Raw genomic sequence first — 25,550 nt, forward strand, 5'->3', positions numbered from 1 at the left:
ATAGGACTTTCCATTACACGGTCCAGAAAATCCCAAGCGTGAACCCTGAGAGCAAGCTCCTCCAGTTAGCCACACTGGGGAACGGGACCCGATAGTTTCAAGCTAAAGGGACCAACTAGAAGACAAGGTGCCAAGGCAAAGGTCACAGACTAACAGGCAACACCAACGAGGACGGGACCTAGGCGTGCTCCCCCCAAGCGGCAGAACTTTGGTTTACTACAGTTGTCGGTGTCAGCTTTATTGGACTGAGTACGCAAGTAACCTTTACCTCCCCAACGGCACATCCCAACCACTATCACAGAGTCCCGGGGCACCCCCCCACCCGTGGAGGGGTTAAACACCTGGCTGCCCACACCATCGCCACCGGGTACTCCCCATCACAACGGTAGTACTCCATCTTACCACGCACCACGGGTGGCATCACGAACTTTCCACACCATACCCTGTACATACCCCCCTTTGTTCGAGGAGCCGCACGACCCCCCGGGTCTGGAGCCCACTCGAGCCACCGCGGATCCGGATCCGAGCAGCCCGGCTGCTGATGCGGGGGCGGCACACATACATAATACATAGAAAAAAAATAATTTAATTAGTTTATTGATAAAAATAAATACAAAAAAGTGGTAAAAAATAAAAAAATAAATACTGGCAGTATAAATATCTTCAGATGAACATCTGGCTGTCAGGGGAATCCTTCAAAAAGCCAATTATTTCCGACATGTAGCAGAATAATCTACAAAAAAAAAGCAGCATTAATATACTAAAAACAAAACATTAAAACCTCAAGCTAAAAACCCAAATACTAATGACTAATTATGTGATATATCTCAATTATTTATATAAATAAGGCCTATGGCTAAACAACATTTTTTAAGAAAGAAATCTACAGAAAGGATGCAAACCCAAAGTTTTCATTCAATCCTTTGGGGGAGACAGTATCTAATCTATATATCCATCGGCTATCTATTTGGGATAGGGTTTTAAAAAGATCACCACCCCTATTCCCCAAAAAGACTTGATCAATGGCCATAATACGTCATTTAGAAGAATCGGATTGATGGAATATTTTGAAATGTTTAGCCAAAGTTTTCAAATGTTCAAATGTTTCTGCTGTCTTGGCCTTCTCTATGTCCCGTATATGTTCCCGAACTCTGACTTTTAGCTCTCTTGTAGTCATGCCTACATAGATTTTCCTGCACGGGCACATAGCATAATAGACTACCCCTTCTGATGCACAGGTCATGTGATGAACAATCTGATACATACGGTAGGGGTGCCTTCAGAATTGGTACAGGACATGTGACAGGATTTTTTGTTTCTAATTGGCCTTGTGCCATATATAAACCTGTCTTGTGTTAGTTGAAACCACACTCCTGAGGAAGACGCTATTTTGAAACATACAGTACAGATCAAAAGTTTGGACACACCTCATTCAAAGAGTTTTCTTTATTTTCAGGACTCTGAAAATTGTAGATTCACATTGAAGGCATCAAAACTATGAATTAAAACATGTGGAATGAAATACTTGAAAAAGTGTGAAGCAACTGAAAATATGTCTTATATTCTAGGTTCTTCAAAGTAGCCACCTTTTGCTTTGATTACTACTTTGCACACTCTTGGCATTCTCTTGATGAGCTTCAAGAGGTAGTCACCGGAAATGGTTTTGCAACAGTCTTGAAGGAGTTCCCAGAGATGCTTAGCACTTGTTGGCCCTTTTGCCTTCACTCTGCGGTCCAGCTCACCCCAAACCATCTCGATTGGGTTCAGGTCTAGTGACTGTGGAGACCAGGTCATCTGGCGTAGCACCCCATCACTCTCCTTCTTAGTCAAATAGCCCTTACACAGCCTGGAGGTGTGTTTGTCCTGTTGAAAAATAAATGATGGTCCAACTAAACGCAAACCGGATGGAATAGCACGCCACTGCAAGATGCTGTGGTAGCCATGCTGGTTCTGTATGCTTTCAATTTTGAATAAATCCCCAACAGTGTCACCAGCAAAGCACCTTGACACCATCACACCTCCTCCTCCATGCTTCACGGTGGGAACCAGGCATATAGAGTCCATTCATTCACCTTTTGTACAAAGACACGGTGGTTGGATCCAAAGATCTCAAATTTGGACTCATCAGATCAAAGCACAGATTTCCACTGGTCTAATGTTCATTTCTTGTGTTCTTTAGCCCAAAGAAGTCTCTACTGCTTGTTGCCTGTCCTTAGCAGTGGTTTCCTAGCATCTATTTTATCATGAAGGCCTGCTGCACAAAGTCTCCTCTTAATAGTTATTCTAGACATGAGAAGGTCTGTCCAAATTTTTGGTCTGTACTGTATGTTGAGGTGACCAGACCTGGTGCGAGTAATTGTCATGTAAGTTATGCAGTCCTTATCGTTTACTTTTGGCACTATGCACTTTCTTTAATTAAATTAATAAACATATCCATTGCTTTTGCACTATGCACTATGCACTTTGAGGATATGTCATTTATAGCTTATGTATTCGATTCTATTGCACAGCATATCTATTTAATTAATTAATTATATATTTTTTTTACTGCATATACAGTATATATATAGAATGCTTTTAACCATTGAATAAAATATTTTTCTTTTTTGCAACACTATACTAATTGTCGGACCACAGGAGTAGTCTATTGGGCTACATGCCCTTGCGGGCTTATATATGTGGGACTAACCTCGAGAGAACTAAGGCCCTGTGCGCACTTACCGGATTTTGCCGCGGATTTTCTGCGGATTTGCTGCATGTTTCGCTGCAGAAAATGTTCATAACATCTGTGCAGTGAATCACCAGCAAAACCTATGGGAAAAAAAAATCCTGTGCGCACTGGGCGGATTTTGACAGCTGCATGTTTTGCTGCGGGATTCCCGCAGCAAAAACAATTGCATGTCACTTCTTTTCCGCACATCGCTGCGGGATTTCACTCCATTGACTCCAATGTAATCGTGAAATCCCGCAGGGAATAACGCAGGCAGCAAATTCTGTGCAGTTCACTGCGTTTTCCTGCGTTATTCCCTGCGGTATTTCGCGGTTTACCTCCGGTAATGTACATCGCTTGCCTGCGGTTTTGCAGGGAAGTGATGTCATTACAGGAACAGGAAGCAGAGCAGAGAGTAAACACACACACATCACAGACATAGAACACAGACACCGACACATAGAATACACATAGAAATCAAACGGAAATATAGAAAACAAAACACGTGGGCTCCGCTGCATATTTACCGTCCAGCCGAGGTAAGCACACAGCGGTGGCCCGGTATTCTCAGACTGGGGAGGGCGAGGGGCAGGGTTAATGTCCCCCGCCTCACTCCCACCTCCCGCAGCCGAGAATATCAGCCGCAGCTGCCCCGGCACTGTCGCATCCATTATGCGGCAGCACCGGCGTGTCCCCGGCTCTTCTTGCCGCCGTGTAGCAGTGGCAGTCAAGGTAATACAAGGAGTTAATGGTGGCGGATCACCGCCATTAACTCCAGGCTTGATCATGGCAGCGTCTATGAGACAGCTGACATGATCAACCCGTAAGTAAAGTGAAAAAACACACAGAAAAATCCTTTATTTTAAATAAAACACAAATAAACCTCGTTCACCCTTTTATTAACCCCTCCCGAAACAAAGCTCCAACGTAATCCACAGCTCCGGCGTCCTGCGATGCTTGTATCCAGCCGCGACTGACACAGACACTGCTGAATGCAGCCTCGCAGCGAGACAGCAGAGGTAACTCCAGGGCATTTCCCACGGCCGGTAATGTGAACTCACTGTCGACCGTGAGAAATGCAGAGTGTGCTCACAGGGACTCTATCTATCTATCCCTCTGTCTATCTATCTATCCTTCTATCTATCCCTCTGTCTGTCTATCTATTCTTCTATCTATTCTTCTGTCTATTTCTCTATCTCAGAATGAAATGACTTATTTTTTTTTCTTTCAATGTGCTTTATTGCATTGAATGCAATAAAGCACATACCAACCCGCACGCGGCAAAACCGCGGCAATACCGCGGTAAAACCGCAGCAAACCGCATGCGGTTTTCGGGTGCGGTTTGCCGTGTTTTTTTACCGCGGGTGCGGTAATCTTTGAATACCTGCGGAATTTTCTTGAGAAAATTCCATTTTCCAGTGCGCACAGGGCCTAAGGGTTAGAGTAATGGAGCACATTTAGGCTATGTGCGCACTAGAAAAAGTGATTTTTCTCAAGAAAATTTCTTGAGAAAGTTCTGGGAGTTGAAGATTACCGCACCTGCGGTAAAAAACCGCGGGTAAAACGCATGCGGTTTTGCCGCGGTTTTACCGCAGGTTGGTCACTGCGGGTTTTTTATGCTGAACAGAAATAAATAATATAGATAATAGATAGATAATCGATAGATAGACAGATAATGGATAGAGGGAAAGATGGATAGATGAATAGATAGATAGATAGATGAGAAAGACCTATATAATGTCCCACACCCCTGCATATTCTAAGCTGGCACCCTTTAGTGACTTTCATGTGGCACTAAAGGGTGCCTAGCCTTGTATTTAGCCAAAAAATAAATAATTAAAAAAAAATTGACGTGGGGTTCCCCCTATTTTTGTAGCCAGCTAGGGTAAAGCAGATGGCTGCAACCTGCAAACCACAGCTGGCAGCTTCACCTTGGCTGGTAATCCAAAACAGAGGGCACCCCACGCTGTTATTTTACATTAAATAAATAATTTAAAACAAAAAACGTGGGGTCCCCCCCAAATTGGATCACCAGCCAAGGTAAAGCGGACAGCTGGGGTCTGATATTCTTAGACTAGGGAGGTCCACTGTTATTGGACACTCCCCAGCCTAAAAATAGCAGGCTGCAGCCGTCCCAGAAGTGGCGCATCCATTAGACGTGCCAATCCTGGTGCTTCGCCCCAACTCATCCCGTTGCCCTGGTGCGGTGGCAAACAAGGTAATATATGGGGTTGATGCCAGATGTGTAATGTCACCTGGTATCAAGCCCTGGGGTTAGTGATGTCAAGCGTCTATCAGATACCCGACATCACCAACCCAGTCAGTAAGAAACATAAAATAGACAACAAAAAAAGTTTTATTTGAAAAAAAAAAATCCCCACATTCCCTCCTTCACCAGTTTATTGATAAGAACAATCAATTCCACGTCCGGCGTAATCCAATAAGGGGGGGCGTCCCACAGCGATCCACACCATAGTCACTGTCCCAGTCCATGAAGAACAGAATGTTCCCCATTGGCTGGGAGAGCAATGCAGTGACCTGAGCTAACATCAATAGCCCAGGTCACTGCAGGGGATGACGAGCGCTGCTGTCAGGAAGATAGATGAGATCATTACCTGCTGTGATGATCTCCTGCAGTCCTGCCATCAGTGCTGTCACTGACTTCTATGCCCGCCGCGTTGTCAGCAGTATCGCGAGAGCCCGTGACGTCACCGCTAGTGACAGTCTCGGGCCGCTCGCGAGACGGGCATAGACGGCAGTGACAGCGGTGACGTCAGGAGGCAGGAGATCGTCACAGCAGGTAATGATCTCTTCTCACCTCCTGACAGCAGCGCCCGTCATCGCCGCGGCTGCACGCACTGCTGTGTGTCAGTGTCTGCCTGCGCTGCAGGGTGACAAGCTGCTGATACTGCGGGCAGACACTGACACACTGCAGGGCTGGCAGCGGTGGGGCTGCAGCGGGACACAGACTGCACGGGCACCCGCCGGACGTCACACGGAAGCGCTTCTGTGCGGCGTCCAGGGAGTGTGACATCTGTGTTTACTCTGCTCCGCCTCCTCTTCCTGGCATAATGACATCCCTCCCTGCAAAACCGCAGGCAGCGATGTACATTACCGCAGGTAAATCGCGGCTATACCGGGGGTATACCGCACATCATTTGCTACCTGCGGTATACCTCCGGAATTTCGCGATTACATTACAGTGAATGGAGTGAAATTCCGGGGGTATACCGCAGGTACCTGCGGAAAATAATGGACATGCTCATTTTCTCAAGAAAGTTTCTTGAGAAAAATCCGCAGCGAGCGCACAGCTATTTTTTTGTTCTCCCTAGGTTTTGCTGGGAAATCTCTGCAGAAAGATTTCAAACCTTTCTCAAGAAATTTCCGCAGCAAATCCGCGGGTAAATGCGCGGGTAAAACAGCCTAGTGCGCACATAGCCTAAGGATGTTAAAATGAAAGCAACTACGGTAAAAAAGGAAGAACTAGAGGCTCTGAAAAATATTCCAAAACATTTTAGGGAATCCCATGGATGCAATTGGAGGCTCCTTAAATTCAGAGGGATTGATAGAGTCCATCTAGGAATCAGAGGTGGAAACTATAAAAATATCCTTGCTCAAAAAGAGATTAATGACATCGTATAAATATATGTACTATATATGGCATTAGGCATTTGTATGATTAATTAGGAACTGGTTTACCATAAATATCAGTAAAGGAACAAATCACTCCATTGTTCTAAGTGGCTCCACACTATGATTTATGTTTTATATGCTTTAAAACACTATGTGCTTATCTTTGCCCACACTTCACATGTCTGCCTAAGGCTGCTTTCACACTACATTTTTTTAACATGCCTCATGAACGTTTTTTTGCTGCAAAAGCGGATCCTGCTTTTACAGCAAAAAAACGCATGCAAACGCATGTGTTATTTTGCAGGATCCTGTCACTTTAAGTTTATGGGTGGGCATTGGAGTCATGTGATTGGGAGTGAGGGGAACTGAACATGAAAGACAGGGATCCGGCATCTAACAGCTGTGGAAGCTCGTAACCAAGGTAAACATCGGGTAACTTGCTTGGATACCCGATATTTACATTGGTTATGAGCGTCTGCAGCTGCTAGGAGCCGGGCTAGCTGCTCCCTGCACACGTAACCAACGTAAACATCGGGTAACTAAGACCGCGGTTACCTGATATTTACATTGGTTACGAGCATCTGCAGCTGCTAGGAGCAGGGCTGCTGCTCCCTGCACACGTAACCAAGATAAACATCGGGTAACCAAGACCGCGGTTACCCGATGTTTACCTTTGTTACGAGCGTCCTCCGCTCTCAGGTGGAGGAGAGTGGAAGGAGAGGGAGGTGGAGGGAGGGAGGTGGAGCGAGGGGGAGGGAGGGAGAGGGAGGGAGGTGGAGAGTGAGGGAGAGAGGGGGAGGGAGGGAGGTGGAGAGAGAGACTGATCACGCAGCTGGTCCTGGGCATGCTCAGTAGAGCAAGCAGGATCCTGTCCATCAGCAAGCCAGCGTTTACATACGTTTGCATGCTGTTTAGTCAGGATCCAGCAACTTGCAGTATTTGGACACAGCTCAAAAACGCTACAAGTAGCGTTTTTGAAAAAAAGTTAAAAAACTGCAAGTCGCTGGATCCTCACTATAACGCACGCAAACACAGGTGAACGCATGTTGACGCGAGTCCATTGCAAATGCATTGAAATGAAAACGCATTTGCACTGGATCCGTTTTTGCGTTAAAAAAACGTTCTTGACGGATGTTAAAAAAACGTAGTGTGAAAGCAGCCTTAACTGCACTGTGCGTGCGCACGTCAGCTGATTCACTTCCTTGTTCCCCGCAGCGCCTGGCGTCCAATCGGAATAACACTATGCACGCATGCGCAGTGTGATTTCCGGGACACCAGACGTGGCGGTGAATGACGGAGTGGCCGCTGAACGTGCGCCACTATACACAGGTGCTTTAAGTTTAGGACCTTTAAATAGTGCCATATTCACTGTCCCTGCACCTCTGGACGAAGCTTTGGCGAAATGCGTCGAAGTGCAGGGCAGTGTGGTCGTGATCAACATGGCGGCAGTAGGACTGTATGTTTCAGCAATGCTATCTATACTTATAGTTTTATTGACCCCAATATCTATCAGGCCAACTACATGGGTGTTTGTGATTTAATTTGTCATTAAGTATTACACTGCGTGCAGACTTATTAGGCAAATGAGTATGTTGATCACATGATAACTTTTGTATAGGTTTGAGAGCCAACTACCAATTAAGTAAATCAGGTGGTGTGCATCTCTGTAATGACGAGGGGTGTGGTGTAATGACATCAACACCATATATTAGGAGTGCATACTTATTAAGCAACTTCCTTTCCTTTGGCAAAATGGGTCAGAAGAGAGATTGGACAGGCTCCGAAAGCTCCAAAATTGTGAGATGTCTTGCAGAGGGATGCAGCAGTCTTGAAATTGCCAAACTTTTGAAGCGTGATCACCAAACAATCAAGGGTTTCATGGCAAATAGCCAACAGGGTCGCATGAAGCGTGTTGGGCAAAAAAGGCGCAAAACAACTGCCCATGAATTGAGGAAAATGAAGTGTGAAGCTGCCAAGATGCCATTTGCCACCAGTTTGGCCATATTTCAGAGCTGCAACGTTACTAGAGTATCAAAAAGCACAAGGTGTGCCATACTCAGGGACATTATAGTAAAACAATAACTCGGGCACACAAGAGAAGGTAAGAGTCTGAGTCAGAATGATGCTTGAAATTCAGTTTGCTTGTTTTTATTGATGCAAAGCTCCAAAAAAAAAAAAATTATTCTACGGCCTTAACATATAGGCCTTCGTGAGAGATAGTCTATATGGTCGTAGAGGGAAAATACGTATTCATATACATGAAATCCCCATAGAAGGAAAATGACTGCCTTTGCTGTACGTCAATGTATCATTGGACCTGCAATGTTCAGGTGTATACAACTACTGTAGACAGACACGGAGATGTAGTGCACTGCGTCTGGATGACCCCCTCCAGTAGGCGTATACACTCCAAAGTGATGCACAGCAGAGCACATGGTGACTCCGTCTGCAGCATCGGCACTGCCTGAGCCCCATTTTACAGGGGGTTTGGATGTAAGCCCCTACGGGACCATTGAATGTGGGGAAGAACGCAGTGTGAACGGGGCCTTATGCTTCTAATGATTTCAGCAGACATGCAGGACAATGAGCTGACTGTATTCTCTAATTGTTACTAATAACCAAAAGCACAATAGTTTTACAGATATTTTATGTAATGGAGTGGACCTGTCATGTAATGTGCAGCTTTTACATAGTGCACATTTAGGTGACTTCGACTTTTGAGCAGAATTTTGTAGTTTAAATTATTCTAATTTAAAGGGTTTGTCCATTACTTTTACATTGATGACCTATCCTTAACACACATTGCATAAATACTGTTGTTTGTTGTTTTTTTGCAGATGTCCTCACCAAATTACAAAATAACAATATTTTCTGGTTATTGCATTGTTGCTGCAGTTTTTGTGCCTTTTCCCCATTATTTCATGAATTTTTAGTGCAGATGTGAAGCCACATTTTTATAGTACAGAAAAGCTTTGATTCTGCTCTTATAAAAGTATCTGCGGTTTTCTCAATGCGGTTTTATAGCTCCACATAGAAGCCTCTAGAGAGAAAAAAAAGCACCAAAACGGCCGCTTTTCTGACATCACATCCACTTTGCTTGGACAGTGAAACACAGCAGAATCTCTGTGGAAAAAAAGCAGCAGAAAAAAAATGCAGCATTTACAATTCATGTAAATGTCCAAGCAAAGTGGATGTGATTTCATGAACTCTCGGCCCTCGGTGTGTAAAGATGCTGAACTCGGCAGTTTTGGTGCTTTTTTTTTTCTTTATAGGCTTCTTTGTAGAGTCTTAAAAAAGCACAAGGAAAAAAAAGCCATTGTATTTTTAAGCGCAGAATCAAAGCTTTTCTGTACATTAAAATGCATTAAACAGAAACAGGATTCACATCTGCAACAAATCTGGATCAAATATCAGGGAAAACGTATAAAATGCGCAGCAAACACGCAATAATCCTAGAAGATTGTTATTGTGGTGCGGACCCCTGGAGAAAAAACACAGCATTTACACCGCATGTGAACACGGTCTCAGCGTTACAGTTTTATTACATTTTCTATGGGTTTAATAGAGAAAAGTCATCAATCACGCCATGTTTTTCCACCATTTTCCGATCCCCATAAATAATCTGGTGGCTGAGTTGTGCAGGTTGTTATGATTACAGGGACACCAGATATGGCCATATTGTTTGCTGATTTGTGAGGTCTGTTTGTTTAGAACAGGCAACTCTTCCCAAACTTTGTAATACCTCTTTATAATAAGTTATGTAAGATGCATAATTGGTAACCACTAAATGGCGGCTATCTGGGCAGTCAGAGATATGCAGTAATAAGCAATCATCGATACCTCACCTAGAAGGTGTTCTCAGTATCTCTGCTCTTACACAGTGGTGGTGAACTCGTCCTCTTCTACTTCGGTTGGCTCCTCTCTATAGTACATGAAACATATATTATCGTATGTAAATGAACAAGTAATGGTGAGTATTAGAATTTGTAAAGGGTGACTTTTCAAGAGCATTACATAATGAATTCCCCTTTTTCTCAAACCAACCCAAAAACGTTCAAGGCAAGCTTTGAACATTTACTACATCAAGAGATAAAGGGGTTTTCCAAGATTAGACTTTTGATGACCAATTATTAGCAAACGCCACAAATATCCGGGCAGCAGACATCTGAATCCCCATGGAAATCCCACTGATTACATAACATGGACTTTTGCTTATTAGCAGAATGTTGTATGTAGAGTCTACAATTTATTAGAACACATTAATGCCTCATTCAGATGTCCTTGAAACTTGGTCTGGCTACAAACCTCGAGGCATGGTCTGGCCCAAATTTGATGGCCTCATCAGCAAACATGAGACAGTTTTGGTGCCCATTTTGACACGAGGTGCAGATTTGGTGCAGAAAAATCTGCATCCAAATATGCAATGTGTACACATTGCCTAATCTGGTAATCCAGCATTGATTTCAATGACTTCAACCTCAGGTCACACCTGGTGTACTATGGGAACCCCAGCCGTGACCTCAGGTGAAGTCATTGAACTCAATGCCAAATTACCGGATTAGGCAATGTGTGCACATTTGTTATGTGAATGCAGACATTTCTGCACCAAACCTGCATTTTGTGGCAAAAAAAATGCATCAAAACCAAATGCATTTTGATGCGATTTCAGTGTGGTTTTTTATCAAGAGATTCAGATTTGGTGCAAAAATGTCTGCACCCAAATACTCAATGTAGACACATTGCCTAATCCATTAATCAGGCATTGAGTTCAATGATTTCACCTGAGGTGAGGTCACTGAGTACAATGAGTTCACCTGAGGTCACACCTGGAGTACCGTGGTTACACCAGTTCAGACCTCAGGTGAACTCAGTGACGTCATCGCTCACAGCTCTGGTTCCATCAGTGTGTCCCTGATGCCACAGTGATCAGTCACTTTTTCTTATGTGAGTGCGCACTGCGACCTCAGGATGTAGCAGAACTGGGATAGTTGTGGGACCTTATGTGGATTACTTCAGACCTGCAGGGTGTTTTGGGGGTTAATAAATTGGAGAAAGATGGTGTTTTTTAAATAGAAAAAAATCCTTTATTATTTTGTGTTTATTTCTTTTGACTTACAGGCTTAGTAATGTGAGATCTCATAGACCCCTCCCCATTACTAACCTCAAGCTTGATGACAGCTATCATTTTTCAATTCACAGCTGTCATTAACCTCTTATATTACCCCAATTGTCACCACTCCAGGGCAATTAGGGTGAGTCGGGTAAACAGGCGGAATTGTTGCATCTAATGGTGCAACAATTCTGAGGTGGCTGCAGGCTCCTATTTTTAGGCTGAGGGGGGCCAATAACCATGGGCCTCCCCACCCTACGAATACCAGTTCCCAGCTGTCAGCTTTATCATGGCTGGGTATCAAAATTGCGGGAAACCGCACGCTGTTTTTTTAATTATTAATTTAAATAATTTTAAAAAGCTGCATTGAATCTTAGGATTTTGATACACAGTCAAGATAACATGCCATGTTTTCAATATACGCTCATGTTTATTATTGTAATTCTGAAACTATACTTCATAAAATAGATTGAACATCAGTTGGGGGCTGCATCCTCCAGCTTTCTGCTTTAACTGCTCTAGGTATCAATATACAAGGGACTCTATGCCATTTTTTTTTCCAATTGTTTATTTTTACACTTCACAACCATTCACAGACGCTGGCATGCTGGCAGTCTTACTGCAACCAGTCACAGATGCTGCCATAGAGGGTGGGAGGGGAAAGCAGTGAATATGTATGAGAGCTAATGAGCAAACCCAGAAGTAGTGTCACAGCCGCATGGGAGACTTGTTAAGTATAATTTTGTTACTCCTTTAATCTATATTTTGCTTTCCTTTTAATGTTTTTTTTCTTTTCCGAGTGGCCAAATCCGAACAGTAACATGGACTTCCCTTAGAAGTCCATGTTCGGGGTCCATGCACGGACACTAGGTGTCTGGTACGCATCCCTAACTTTACAGTTTGGGTTCGTCCATCACTAGTGGCCAGCAATGCGTCCACATCTAAATCCCATTTAACACCTGTGGAGAGATCTTAAAATTGAGACCTGGAGCAGTTTACAAAAGAAGAGTGGTCCAAAATTCTAGTTAAGAGGTGTAAGAAGCTTGTTGATGGTTTTAAGAAGTGATTGATTGCTGTTTTATACTGTCTGGCCCATTTTATGAGTTTTGTGTGAAGTTATGTCCAATCTGCCTTTTTTTACTGTTTTTTTTTTTTGTGTTGTTCCCATACACACAAAGAAAATAAGCATGTGTATAACAAAATGCGTAATTGAGATAATTTTCTGGGAGAAATACTTAATTTTCTGGAAAATTTTCAAGGAAGCCAGCACTTTCGGCCATAACTATACATACACACATGGTTTACGCTACACATATACACATACTATATTTTGTATATATACACACAGTCACTCATGCATTCATCTTTGTTATATCTCTCTCATCACTCTTCTTTATACCCACTCATTCCAGGCCAGTCGTGGAGGGGGTGATACATCCTAAAGAGGAGGGGTAGCACTGCGGATAGGAGTGAAGGCTGTTTCCTTTCCTGTCTGCACACTGCTTTCTGTGAATCCTGCCATTTCCCCCACTTTTAGCTTCAGTTCTGACCTGACTTTAGCAGGAAGCTGAGTGTGATGTGACAAGACTATGGGGGATGTGTGACGCCCTGGCAAAACCACGTAGTCACAGAAGTAGTCCACCCTCCTTGATACCACCAAAAACCCACACCCAGGTACAACACACAGCCATTAAAGCCTAGCCACGCCCTCAAGACAATAAGGACACACCAGTAGGCGGGATCAGGTGGATGAGAACGCCCACCTAGGGGTCCTGAGGTGTCAGAGGCGGGAACAAGACAGTCAAGTTGAAGTCTGAGTTGAGTGGAGTTTTTGGAGTAGACAGTCAAGTGCTGAGAGTGAAGTGGAGTCAGGGGTAGGGGCCCCTGGACTACCTGGCTAGGTGGCAGACAGTAAACAGGGCCACAGGCGACGGAGATCCGGACTTTAAGTGGACTGGGACAGGGTTGTAGCCCGCCGATGCCGACAGTGGGATTTCGGTCCGGAGGCCGTGCACAGACGGGGTGCCTGGACCCTAGGATGAGGAAGGTTGCATGCCCCTTGTTAATTAACCAGCAGAGGACGAGGTTTTAGGCCTTGTTCTCCAGAAGCCCATAGAGCGAAACAGAAGCCCAACGCGGGGTATAGGGTGTCCGTCAGAACCCACAGAAATCCCAAGGGGCAGATTTCACGGGCCAGAGCTCCCAAACATACACAGTAGCGGGAGTGGACTTTCCCGTTCCATGCGGAGTAGTCCCACAGAAGACACAAACACAGAGTGCAGGAGGAAGGGACCCCTGTTTGCTACACCTGGGTGTGGGACCCGAATACACCCACCAAAGGCGACTGGTCACTGGCAACTTGGTTTACCACTGGACATGTGTGTGATTATTGAACTGTGAGTACAACATTGATCCCTGGTCCAACCCGGCACGCCACCTCCAGCAGCCATTACTCCCGTATACCAAAGGGCCCCGGGACTACACCTCCCCTAACCGTGGAGGGGATCCCATCTTGCTGCCCCGCTCCATCAGCCCCGGGCGTCCCATCACCAGGCAGCGGCGGTGTCACCATCCCTCACCGCAACCCATGGGTGGTGTCACCGACACATCAATGCCCTGTAAATATCCCTTTCCGACGGTTGTGAGGACGGACGGCCGGTGAGCCCGGGTCCGGTCACCACTCGAGCCGCAGCAGCGAACCCGGATCCGAGCGGCCCCAGAAGCGTCAGCGACCCTCGCCCGCAACAGATGTACAATATAAGAATATATTCCATGTGAATAATACATCCCAGTGATTTCTATTAATACAGTAGTTAGAAGTGAGTTTCACAAAGCAGGCCCTTTAATATTAACTCCTGGGAAACCATGATGCTCTTATTAAGCTGAACCTCAAGAAAGAGTCAGCCATGTGTATCACCTGTGGTAGTAATACACCTACAAGATACCTGGGGGGTAATACAAAGCACTGGACCAGCAGGAGTGAGCGAAACATTTCATACTGCACTCCACCACTAGGCCAGGTGAAAACCTTGTATAATATATTACACTTGTCATATACTATTCTATGGGCAGAAATAACATACGTACTGGATAGTTGCAAGTGATGGTCTCCAGATATATTTTTTAAATTTATATGGTTTGAATGCTGGTGGTATAGTCTTGATTTTGTGGATCCATCTGTTGAAGAAGTGAAGAAAAGTAGTGACAAAGATTTCAAAACAGCGATTGTATCACAGCGATATCCAACCTATAATGATCCTACATAGGTGACATCGCACCACTCAGGGTGACTGCAGGGGGCGCCACTATTTAATAGCATCTTCCTCTCCCTGCAGCTTTTTTAACCCCTTCATGACCATGGACGGATATATCCGTCATGGAGCGTGTCCCTTTAAGCCCCGCCCCCTGCCGCGGGCAGGCGGCGGTCGGCACACATATCAGCTGTTTTCAACAGCTGACATGTGTGCCTGCATGTTGCGAGTGGAATCGCTTCCACTCGCAACATTTAACCCCTTAAATCTTGCTGCCAAAGTCTGGCAGCGAGATCTATATGCGTGCGGTCATGATTTTTACTTACCGCCGCCCCCACCAGAAGTCACGTGCGTGATCACGTGACTTTCGGTGGTTGCCATCGTAGCACAGGGTCATGTGATGACGCCTGCAGCTATGAAGTTTCACTTTCGTTTTCCCTCAGCCGGGAGCACAGAGAAACAGGAAGTGACTGAATCTGCTGTTTACAGCTGTATAGCTGTGATCAGCAGATAGAGAAGAGCGATCGGATTGCTGATCGCTATAGCCCCCTAGGGGGACTAGTAAAATAAAAAAACAAACAAACAAACCTAAAAGTTCAAATCACCCCCCTTTCCCCCCATTGACAATTAAAGGGTTAAAAAATAAATAAATATACACATATTTGGTATCGCCGCGTTCAGAAATGCCCGATCTATCAAAATATAAAATCAATTCATCTGATTGGTAAACGGCGTAGTGGCAAAAAAATTCCAAACGCCAAAATTACGTTTTTTGGTCGCCGCAAGTTTTACGCAAAATGCAATAACAGGCGATCAAAAGGTAGGATCTGCGCAAAAATTGTACCATTAGAAACGACAGCTCGAGACGCAAAAAATAAGCCGTCACTGAGCCATAGATCCCAAAAAATGAGAACTCTACGGTTTTCGGAAAATGGCGCAAAATATGCGCCACTTTTATTAGACAAGCTTGTGAATTTTTTTTAACCCCTTAGATACAAGTAAACCTATACATGTTTGGTGTCTACAAACTCGCACCAACCTCAGGCATCATACCCACACATCTGTTTTACCATACAGTGAACACCGTGAATAAAACATCCCATAAACTATTGTGCCATCACACTTTTTTGCAGTTTTTCCACACTTGGAATTTTTTGCTGTTTTCCAGTACACCACATGGTAAAACTTATGGTTTCATTTAAAAGTACAACTTGTCCCGCAAAAAACAAGAGGGTAATGTTGTTTTTTTTCTTTACTGGACCCTTTACTCTCTGATACATTCTAAGGCCCAAATTGATCAAAGTCATTAAACCAGAAATCTGGCATAAATTGCTTTGAAAAGTCACAAACTTCTGGCACAACTTGGAGTGTGAGCCCCCGCATAGCTCTTTTATATGCAGTGGGAGCCCCCCACACACCCTTCTAAACACAGCATGAGCCCCGACGTAGCCTGCTGTGATGCCCGGGTGGTGGATCCTCTGGGCCGTGCACCGGACTCCCCCAGTGAAGCAACACAGAGCTAACCCCTATACAGGGACTGTCCGGTCACCCCACTAGAGGGCCTAGGTGCACGGTTGCCGGAGCACTAATGGTACTGGGTCAGCGTCCTTCAGGGGACTGGTAGCAAGATGTCTCTAGAGTCACAGAGTTCCTGGAGGCAATGCAGATGACGGAGACCAGGTTCAGGTACCAGGTAGAAACATCAGGCGAGATCTGGATCCTGCTGGACGTGAGGGCAGAGGTCACCAGGTGAAGTCGGGGATCGGAGACAGGTTCAGGCTGAAGGCAGATGATGGGATTCACAGCCGACAGTCACCGGAGGACTTCCTGGGCAATCCGCAGTCAGGACCAGGTTAAGGTGGCAGGGCTGGCTCTGTGGAAGACACAGGGTTAGAGCGAGGCAAGGCACTAGGAGACCTGAACACCTAGCTTACAGAAACACGACGAACAGGCGACGCCCTCCAGGCAGGGAGCTCCTAATATACCTGACCCTGACTGATGTAATATCCTGTTTAGGGAGTGCAGGGCCTTTAAGAGGAAGTCAGTGACCGCGCGCGCGCCCTAATGCACATGCGTGACGCCCGGGTGCCGGAGGCCAGAGCAGGGAGCGGTGCCGAGGAGGACGTGTGGCTGGAGGCAGGAGACCCGGGGACAGGAGCGGTGAGTGAGAAACGACGTCGGGACCCGGGAAGCGTGACACCTGCTATATACATTGTGAGCCCCACATAGCCTAAATACAGCTAGAGCCTTCACATAGCCTCTGATTTACTTTATGAGCCCCACATAACCGTCCATATACACTATGAGCCCCCACATAGCCTCCTATATACATTATGAGCCCCACATAGCCTTCTAAATACATGCTTACACCCCATACTTATATGAAACGCCACATAATCAGCTCGCTCCCTTTTCCCCAGGACTCTGCTGCACTGTGTATCTACACAGGAGCTGTATTCATCAGTACTGTATCCCAAGGTCCCAAGGACGCAGATAGCGGTGACATGGAGCAGGTGGTGGCAGCAGCATGGTGCGGCCCACCTCTACTGTTTTCATCCGTTCAACTTTGCCCAGCACTGCTATAGAATATGATGTACATACATATGATTTTAACTTGTGTCTTTCTAAAAGAGCCATATAAAAATGCTGGGTCATGTTTTTTTTCCTGGTACACATTTTAAACAGTAAAATAAATACACCGTAATTCATCTAATTAATTTGTGCTATAAACCTAAACTGAGAAATGACCATCAGTGTACACTAAAATATAGTATGTGCAGGCAGGTTTTACATCATCCCTATATCTGTCTCATTATGTCATTAAAAGTTTCTAAATGAAAATCTCTAAACTTACAAAGTTGTATCCATCATGTCCAGTTCTTTTATAGTCTCTTGTAATCTGTTTTCTAAGATTTGTTTGATGTCCTTCCTATATCAGCATTAGAACAGCATTAGTGAACAAATTCTGCCCCTTCACCCTCCATCCCAAATAGTTTGCCAACATTTTCCATCTACTCTTCCACCTCTTCCAACAAGCCTACAACCTACAATAGCCCTCAGCCCAGTAGACCACTGCGCAACCAGCTCTGTCCTCACCTATTGTACCATCACCCATTCCCTGTAGACTGTGAGCCCTCGCGGGCAGGGTCCTCTCTCCTCCTATACCAGTCTGTCTTGTACTGTTAATGATTGTTGTACGTATACCCTCTTTCACTTGTAAAGCGCCATGGAATAAATGGCGCTATAATAATAAATAATAATAATAATAATAATAATAATCTACATCACACAAATGATAGAATTTTATCTGTGTGGAGCTACCACTAGAGGGCGCTCAGTGTATGGGGACAGAAGAAACCTAGCGGCATAAATAGACCTCGTGTTCAATCTCCCTTTATACGTCTATCCCAGAGATATCTAATGCTTTAAAAGTGGTAAAATGGTGAAAAAAACCGCATTTCATTCTGGCATTCATTATTTGTTATAAATGGCCGCCTGGTCGTATTCTTCTTCTTATTCGTTAGGTCAGTTAGAGTACGGTGATACAAAACTTATAGTTATTATTTATTAGAATTTAGCGGCTAAACATAATTCATCACTTTGTAAATGACATAGTATAGTCTGTAACACCATTTTCTGAGACATCTACCTATAGACCTGAGCTTTCATTTTTGTGGATCCCATTGTGACACACATACGATGCTTCAGTCTATTCTTATTGCATTCCTTGTGCGTCGTGCAGCACTTTTATGGGAGTGGTGACATCAAATGTGGTTTTGTTCTCTTTTTTCTTCTTAAATATGAAAAGGGGATGATTGAAATTATATACAAATGTATAAATATACAGTGCAGACCAAAAGTTTGGACACACCTTCTCATTCAAAGAGTTTTCTTTATTTTCAGGACTCTGAAAATTGTATATTCACATTGAAGGCATCAAAACTGTGAATTAAAACATGTGAAATGAAACACTTAAAGTGTGAAACCACTGAAAATATGTCTTCTAGATTCTAGATTCTTCAAAGTAGCCACCTTTTGCTTTCATTACTACTTTGCACACTCTTGGCATTCTCTTGATGAGCTTCAAGAGGTAGTCACCGGAAATGGTTTTCCAACAGTCTTGAAGGAATTCCCATGATGCTTAGCACTTGTTAGCCCTTTTGCCTTCACTCTGCGGTCCAGCTCACCCCAAACCATCTCGATTGGGTTCAGGTCTGGTGACTGTGGAGACCAGGTCATCTGGCGTAGCACCCCATCACTCTCCTTCTTAGTCAAATAGCCCTTACACAGCCTGGAGGTGTGTTTGGGGTCATTGTCCTGTTGAAAAATAAATGATGGTCCAACTAAACGCAAACCGGATGGAATAGCACACCGCTGCAAGATGCTGTGGTAGCCATGCTGGTTTTGTATGCCTTCAATTTTGAATAAATCCCCAACAGTGTCACCAGCAAAGCACCCCCACACCATCACACCTCCTCCTCCATGCTTCACGGTGGGAACCAGGCATGTAGAATCCATCCATTCACCTTTTCTACAAAGACACGGTGGTTGGATCCAAAGATCTCAAATTTGGACATCAGACCAAAGCACAGATTTCTACTGGTCTAATGTCCATTCCTTGTTTTCTTTAGCCCAAACAAGTCTCTTCTGCTTGTTGCCTGTCCTTAGCAGTGGTTTCCTAGCAGCTATTTTACCATGAAGGCCTGCTGCACAAAGTCTCCTCTTAACAAGCGTGCTGGAGATGAGGTGTGTCCAAACTTTTAGTATGTACTGTGTATATATATATATATATATATATATATATATATATATATATATATATATATATATATTAGTTTTAAACGGGGTTTGGGAAATTCAAAAATTCTTCTGTTTCCAAATTCGCAATTCTTTTTTCATCACCTAAATAAAAAAGAACCTCTGCATGTCTGGTATCTCTATAATGATACTGACCTGGAGGAACATATTGCCAGGTCATTCTACTGTGTAATGAACACCGTAGTATAAAAAAAAGACTACAAAAAACACAATGCGGAATTGCAATTTTTGTTGGCAATTTTGGAATACTAAGAATTTTTCTCCCGCTTTCTAGTACATCTAATGATAAACTGAATGGTGTTATTAAAAAATACAACTCATCCTGAAAAATAAAGCCCTCAAACATCAATCTTTGATGGAACGTAAAAAATATGTACAAAATTTGTAATGAAACCAAATTGGAAAAATGTTTTAGCACTAAATACATGCATGGAAAAAAGGTTTCCAGAGATGTACATTGTATCTTTACATTTATTTATAAATATATTGTATACCTATACATGCTGTAAATCAGTGAGGGTCTGTGTTATTTAGAAGTTATGACCTATCTGTTGGAATAACCCTTTATCTGCTGTATTATTTTATACCATATTTTATCCTTGATGGAGTAAATGTTAGATTTTATAGGATTATTTTTGCATTGCTTGCCTGAAATTATAGATTGAAAAGTCTTTGGCTCCTGGCAGATGTCCATGTAATCTGGGAGTCCCTGGCACACTACCGCTGAGATCATTTTATGTACATCTGGTCTGCACAGTATAAGGCCCGCAGGTCACATGTGGCTCGCCAGAATAAGTTTTGGCCATAGAAAGCATTTGTTGTGGCCCTTGGACCTATCCAGGAGACGTCGCTCCCTCCTTCCAATATTCTAATGTATTTGCATCTTTCACACACATAAATACATTTGAACACTTTAGCCCCGGGACAGGCGCAGCAGAGCAGAGGAACTCCTGTCAGCGATGCCCCAACCTGCAGCAGCGTGGTGAGGTCAGTACATTTATACCTCATCACACTGCTGTTGGAACCTTAGTGTTGCAGATGCTGTAAACATGGTGGCCAGAAGTAAGCGCTCCATGAAGGAGTGAAGATTAATTCTGATCATTTCAGATGAGGGAGGAAAGGGGTTGATGTTACTGTGAGAGCATATAATGGAGGGACAATTGTGACAGGGAGCACAGTATAGAGTGGGGGGGGGGGTACTTTAAGCAGCAGGGCATGGTATGTATGGGAGTGGAAGATATTATGGAAAGGGCAGTGTAAGGGACATTTTCCAGAGGGGCAATCTGGGATGACATTTTCCAGATGGGCAGTGTGTGGGTACATTCTGGAGAGAGGCAGTGTGGGGGACATTTTGGGGAGGGCAGTGTGGGGGACATTTTTCAAAGGAGCAGTGTGGGGGGGATCTTTTTCAGAGGGTCGGTGTGGGGAGGATGTTTTTCAGAGGGGCAGTGTGGGGGGAGATTTTCAAAGAGGCAGTTAAGGGAACATTTTGTAGTAGACATTTAGTAGTGTGTGGGTGGAGATATTTTGTGCAGTAAGCACAGCAATTATTTATTCAGCAGCACAGCATGGGAGATATATATTTATGGGGTAGTTTAATGATACTTTCATTTTTAAGTGATCCATGTGGGGAAGTGCTGCTGAAGATGGAAAAGAGGGAAGTCTGCAGAGGCGAGCTGTGGGTGTGAAATCTCATGGCATCTGTGCTATATGAGATTACCATTGTTAAGAACATACTGGGTTTTGTAGGTTCATGCAATACAATTGTATGTGGGGCTGACCTGACCTTACAATTGATTTCTGTACTAAGCTTGTTGCTGAATCTACCGAGTGTGGTTCTGACGCTGCATTCGTGTGCTGATGTTAGTTCTGGTGCTGCATTCATGTGCTGACGGTGGTTATGACTCTACAGCCATGTACTGACGGTGGTTCTGGCTCTACATTCATGTGTTGACGGTGGGTATGGTTCTACAGTCATGTACTGATGGTGGTCCTGACACTGCATTCATATGCTGATGGTGGTTCTGATCTTGTACACAAGTAGCAATCCAAAACTTGCTTCATCACTATGTTAAACATTAAAAATCTTCAAAGTGTAAAGTTTTGAGATTATGAGGACTCAGCTAGCTTCTGCTCACTTTTTGATCCACACACTCAGTGTCAGGCCTCTTTCTTACGTTCATGTCTCCGGTACGTGTTTGGTCCTTTTCCTCACGTACCGGAGACACGGGCACACGTAGACCCATTAAAATCAATGGGTCTGCTCTCACGTGCGTGTTCTGCTATGGACCATGTGTACATGTGGAGCATACCTGTGTCCGTATGCTCCACATGTCAACATATCCGTTTTTCTCCGGCATCACGGGTGTCACACGGAACGCAAGCAGACCACATGGAGGTGTTTCGTGTGACACGCACCGGAGAAAACACACGTGTCTCAGAAAAAAACCCAAAAACTTTACTGACCTTCTCCAGCCCTTCTGTCTCTGCCGCTGCTGGCACTTGCTTCCGGCCGCCACTCACTATGCTCATTGCATATTCACTTCACTGCGGCCGGAAGCTGCTGTAGCGGGGAGTCGGCAGGACTGGAGACCGAAGATCAGCACCACGGACAGCGACGCCAGGGACAGGTGAGCAGAAAGTTCCTGTTCTCCGTGTGTTATCACGGATAACACATGGAGAACACACGTGTGCCATAAACACGGCTCACGCAGGGCAATACGCACCTTTGACACGTCTGTGAAAAACGTGCATGATTTTCACGAACGTGTGAAAGAGGCCTAAGTTATCGTATGTTGACACTTATTTTTTTGAGCAGAAACTGAGCAGAATCTCTCAAAATCCTCTTAAATATTCAAAACTTGTTTCTGGTGATGTATCCTTTCAGTTAACCTTTAAATTTTTTTTGGCCCCTGGGATTGGTTCAGTATGGCAATGCAGCCCTCTGATCAAAAAAATGTTATGCACCCCTGTTGAACATTTTTTAAATATATAATATCTGATATATATTTATACAAGCCATATTTAGGTCTTATTTTTCTCCTGACTTGTAGTTAACAAGTGAAATAACAATTCCTCCAATATTTTTAACCCATAAAAAATGCTTTGGCATCTTTGTAAATAAAATATGATACAGGAGCGTCAACTAGTAAATGGCAATTGCGTAGTAGATATACTCTGTAATACGTGCAGACAGATTCTATATCGTCTGAACCTGAAGAGAATGAATCAGTTATCAGAAATGAGGAAACGTCTATATCCTGATGTAATCTATGGAGTTCGCTTATATTAGATTAATAATTCCCTGTACTTACATAGTCACAATCCTCTCCTTTATTAATGCTGTATGCTTGTTATATTCTATTTCCTGGGTGTTCTCACTATTGTGCAAGGAAGATACATCATCTTGTGTTACATGGCCACAAACACAATTCTACCAACAAATATCAGAAGCTTTGTAATATATTTTATAGTAGAAATTTGTGCTTTCTCCACTTATGAGCCACTTTTACTCCCTAGGGCGTCCTAAAGTCACAATCCATTCTGAAGAAAATGAAACCGTTTAAGTCCATCTTGGTCAAAGAAAGACGGACTGCCAGCTTACTGTGGTAAAAAAAAGAAAGAAAAAAAGAAAAAAAGGGAACCAGCACGATCTGAAATTGGCATGCATCATATAAAAAGTGAAAATTCACAAATTTATTCCAACTGTACTATAATAAAAAAATGAGATTTTTAGCAAATAATTGATCAATTCTTTGAGCCACCCCTGCCAACGTCACGGCAAATCTCAATAGGGGGGTCCTACTCTACATTCTGTATTTCATGTGCCATGCGGCCTCCTAGATAAAGTTAAAAGCAGAACCATAATGGAGCACACATACCTGCAACCTGTATATAGCCGCTTCCATGTTACAAAAAAGGCACTTGTGGATAGAGACCAGCCCAGGTCCCAGCATGTGGAGCAAGCCCTACACATACCAGGACTATATCAGAACTGATCCTCCCAGTGTCAAACAGCAACCATTGATAAAGGCGGACCAGATCCAAGAATGGTGCTTAATTAGCATTGCCTGTGGAAAGGGGTGAGGTAACTGTGTCTGAACAGCTACCAACAGGAGGAATATATTGCAAACCAAAATCAGGCGTGCATGGTATGGTGTTGGTCAGACACCAGATTTGTAGCATAACTACGGTCAAAACAGAGAAAAAAAGGGAACCAGCACGATCTGAAATTGGCATGCATCATATAAAAAGTGAAAATTCACAAATTTATTCCAACTGTACTATAATAAAAAAATGAGATTTTTAGCAAATAATTGATCAATTCTTTGAGCCACCCCTGCCAACATCACGGCAAATCTCAATAGGGGGGTCCTACTCTACATTCTGTATTTCATGTGCCATGCGGCCTCCTAGATAAAGTTAAAAGCAGAACCATAATGGAGCACACATACCTGCAACCTGTATATAGCCGCTTCCATGTTACAAAAAAGGCACTTGTGGATAGAGACCAGCCCAGGTCCCAGCATGTGGAGCAAGCCCTACACATACCAGGACTATATCAGAACTGATCCTCCCAGTGTCAAACAGCAACCATTGATAAAGGCGGACCAGATCCAAGAATGGTGCTTAATTAGCATTGCCTGTGGAAAGGGGTGAGGTAACTGTGTCTGAACAGCTACCAACAGGAGGAATATGTTGCAAACCAAAATCAGGCGTGCATGGTATGGTGTTGGTCAGACACCAGATTTGTAGCATAACTACGGTCAAAACAGAGAAAAAAAGGGAACCAGCACGATCTGAAATTGGCATGCATCATATAAAAAGTGAAAATTCACAAATTTATTCCAACTGTACTATAATAAAAAAATGAGATTTTTAGCAAATAATTGATCAATTTTTTGAGCCACCCCTGCCAACGTCACGGCAAATCTCAATAGGGGGGTCCTACTCTACATTCTGTATTTCATGTGCCATGCGGCCTCCTAGATAAAGTTAAAAGCAGAACCATAATGGAGCACACATACCTGCAACCTGTATATAGCCGCTTCCATGTTACAAAAAAGGCACTTGTGGATAGAGACCAGCCCAGGTCCCAGCATGTGGGACCAGCAGTTGGTAGCTGTTCAGATTCAGTTACCTCACCCCTTTCCACAGGCAATGCTAATTAAGCACCATCTTGGATCTGGTCCGCCTTTATCAATGGTTGCTGTTTGGCACTGGGAGGATCAGTTCTGATATAGTCCTGGTATGGTGCAGAGCTTGCTCCACATGCTGGGACCTGGGCTGGTCTCTATCCACAAGTGCCTTTTTTGCAACATAGAAGCGGTTATATACAGGTTACAGGTATGTGTGCTCTATTATGGTTCTGCTTTTAACTTTATCTAGGAGGCCGCATGGCACATGAAATACAGAATGTAGAGTAGGACGCCCCTATTGAGATTTGCCGTGACGTTGGCAGGGGTGGCTCAAAAAATTGATCAATTATTTGCTAAAAATCTCATTTTTTTATTGTAGTACAGTTGGAATAAATCTGTGAATTTTCACTTTTTATATGATGCATGCCAATTTCAGATCGTGCTGGCTCCCCTCTCTCTCTGTTTGGTCGTAGTTATGCTACAAATTCTGGTGGCCGGTCACCACCATGCCATGCACGCTTGATTTTGGTTTGCTTTGTATTCCTCCAGTTGGTAGCTGTTCAGATTCAGTTACCTCACCCCTTTCCACAGGCAATGCTAATTAAGCACCATCTTGGATCTGGTCCGCCTTTATCAATGGTTGCTGTTTGGCACTGGGAGGATCAGTTCTGATATAGTCCTGGTATGGTGCAGAGCTTGCTCCACATGCTGGGACCTGGGCTGGTCTCTATCCACAAGTGCCTTTTTTGCAACATAGAAGCGGTTATATACAGGTTACAGGTATGTGTGCTCTATTATGGTTCTGCTTTTAACTTTATCTAGGAGGCCGCATGGCACATGAAATACAGAATGTAGAGTAGGACCCCCCTATTGAGATTTGCCGTGACGTT

General features: G+C 44.0%; 1 protein-coding gene and 1 long non-coding RNA gene across 2 annotated transcripts in view; both read right to left on the reverse strand.

Moving 5' to 3' along the window:
• Positions 1 to 580: 580 nt before the first annotated feature.
• Positions 581 to 10,252, reverse strand: LOC142311263 (uncharacterized). The gene is made up of 2 exons (XR_012754254.1): positions 10,189 to 10,252; positions 581 to 733 (listed from the first exon to the last, which is right to left on the reverse strand). It is a non-coding gene; the product is annotated as an uncharacterized LOC142311263 (long non-coding RNA).
• A 4,263-nt stretch (positions 10,253 to 14,515) lies between these two features.
• LOC142312739 (uncharacterized) overlaps positions 14,516 to 25,550 on the reverse strand; it is an 88,947-nt gene continuing 77,912 nt past the window's right edge. Inside the window, exon 15 of the mRNA XM_075351727.1 lies at positions 14,516 to 14,630. Coding sequence (XP_075207842.1) covers positions 14,516 to 14,630 — 115 coding nt within the window. The remainder of the gene's footprint in view (positions 14,631 to 25,550) is intronic.

Source organism: Anomaloglossus baeobatrachus, chromosome 5, assembly GCF_048569485.1.
Source record: "Anomaloglossus baeobatrachus isolate aAnoBae1 chromosome 5, aAnoBae1.hap1, whole genome shotgun sequence".
In the NCBI taxonomy this organism is placed as follows: domain Eukaryota; kingdom Metazoa; phylum Chordata; class Amphibia; order Anura; family Aromobatidae; genus Anomaloglossus; species Anomaloglossus baeobatrachus.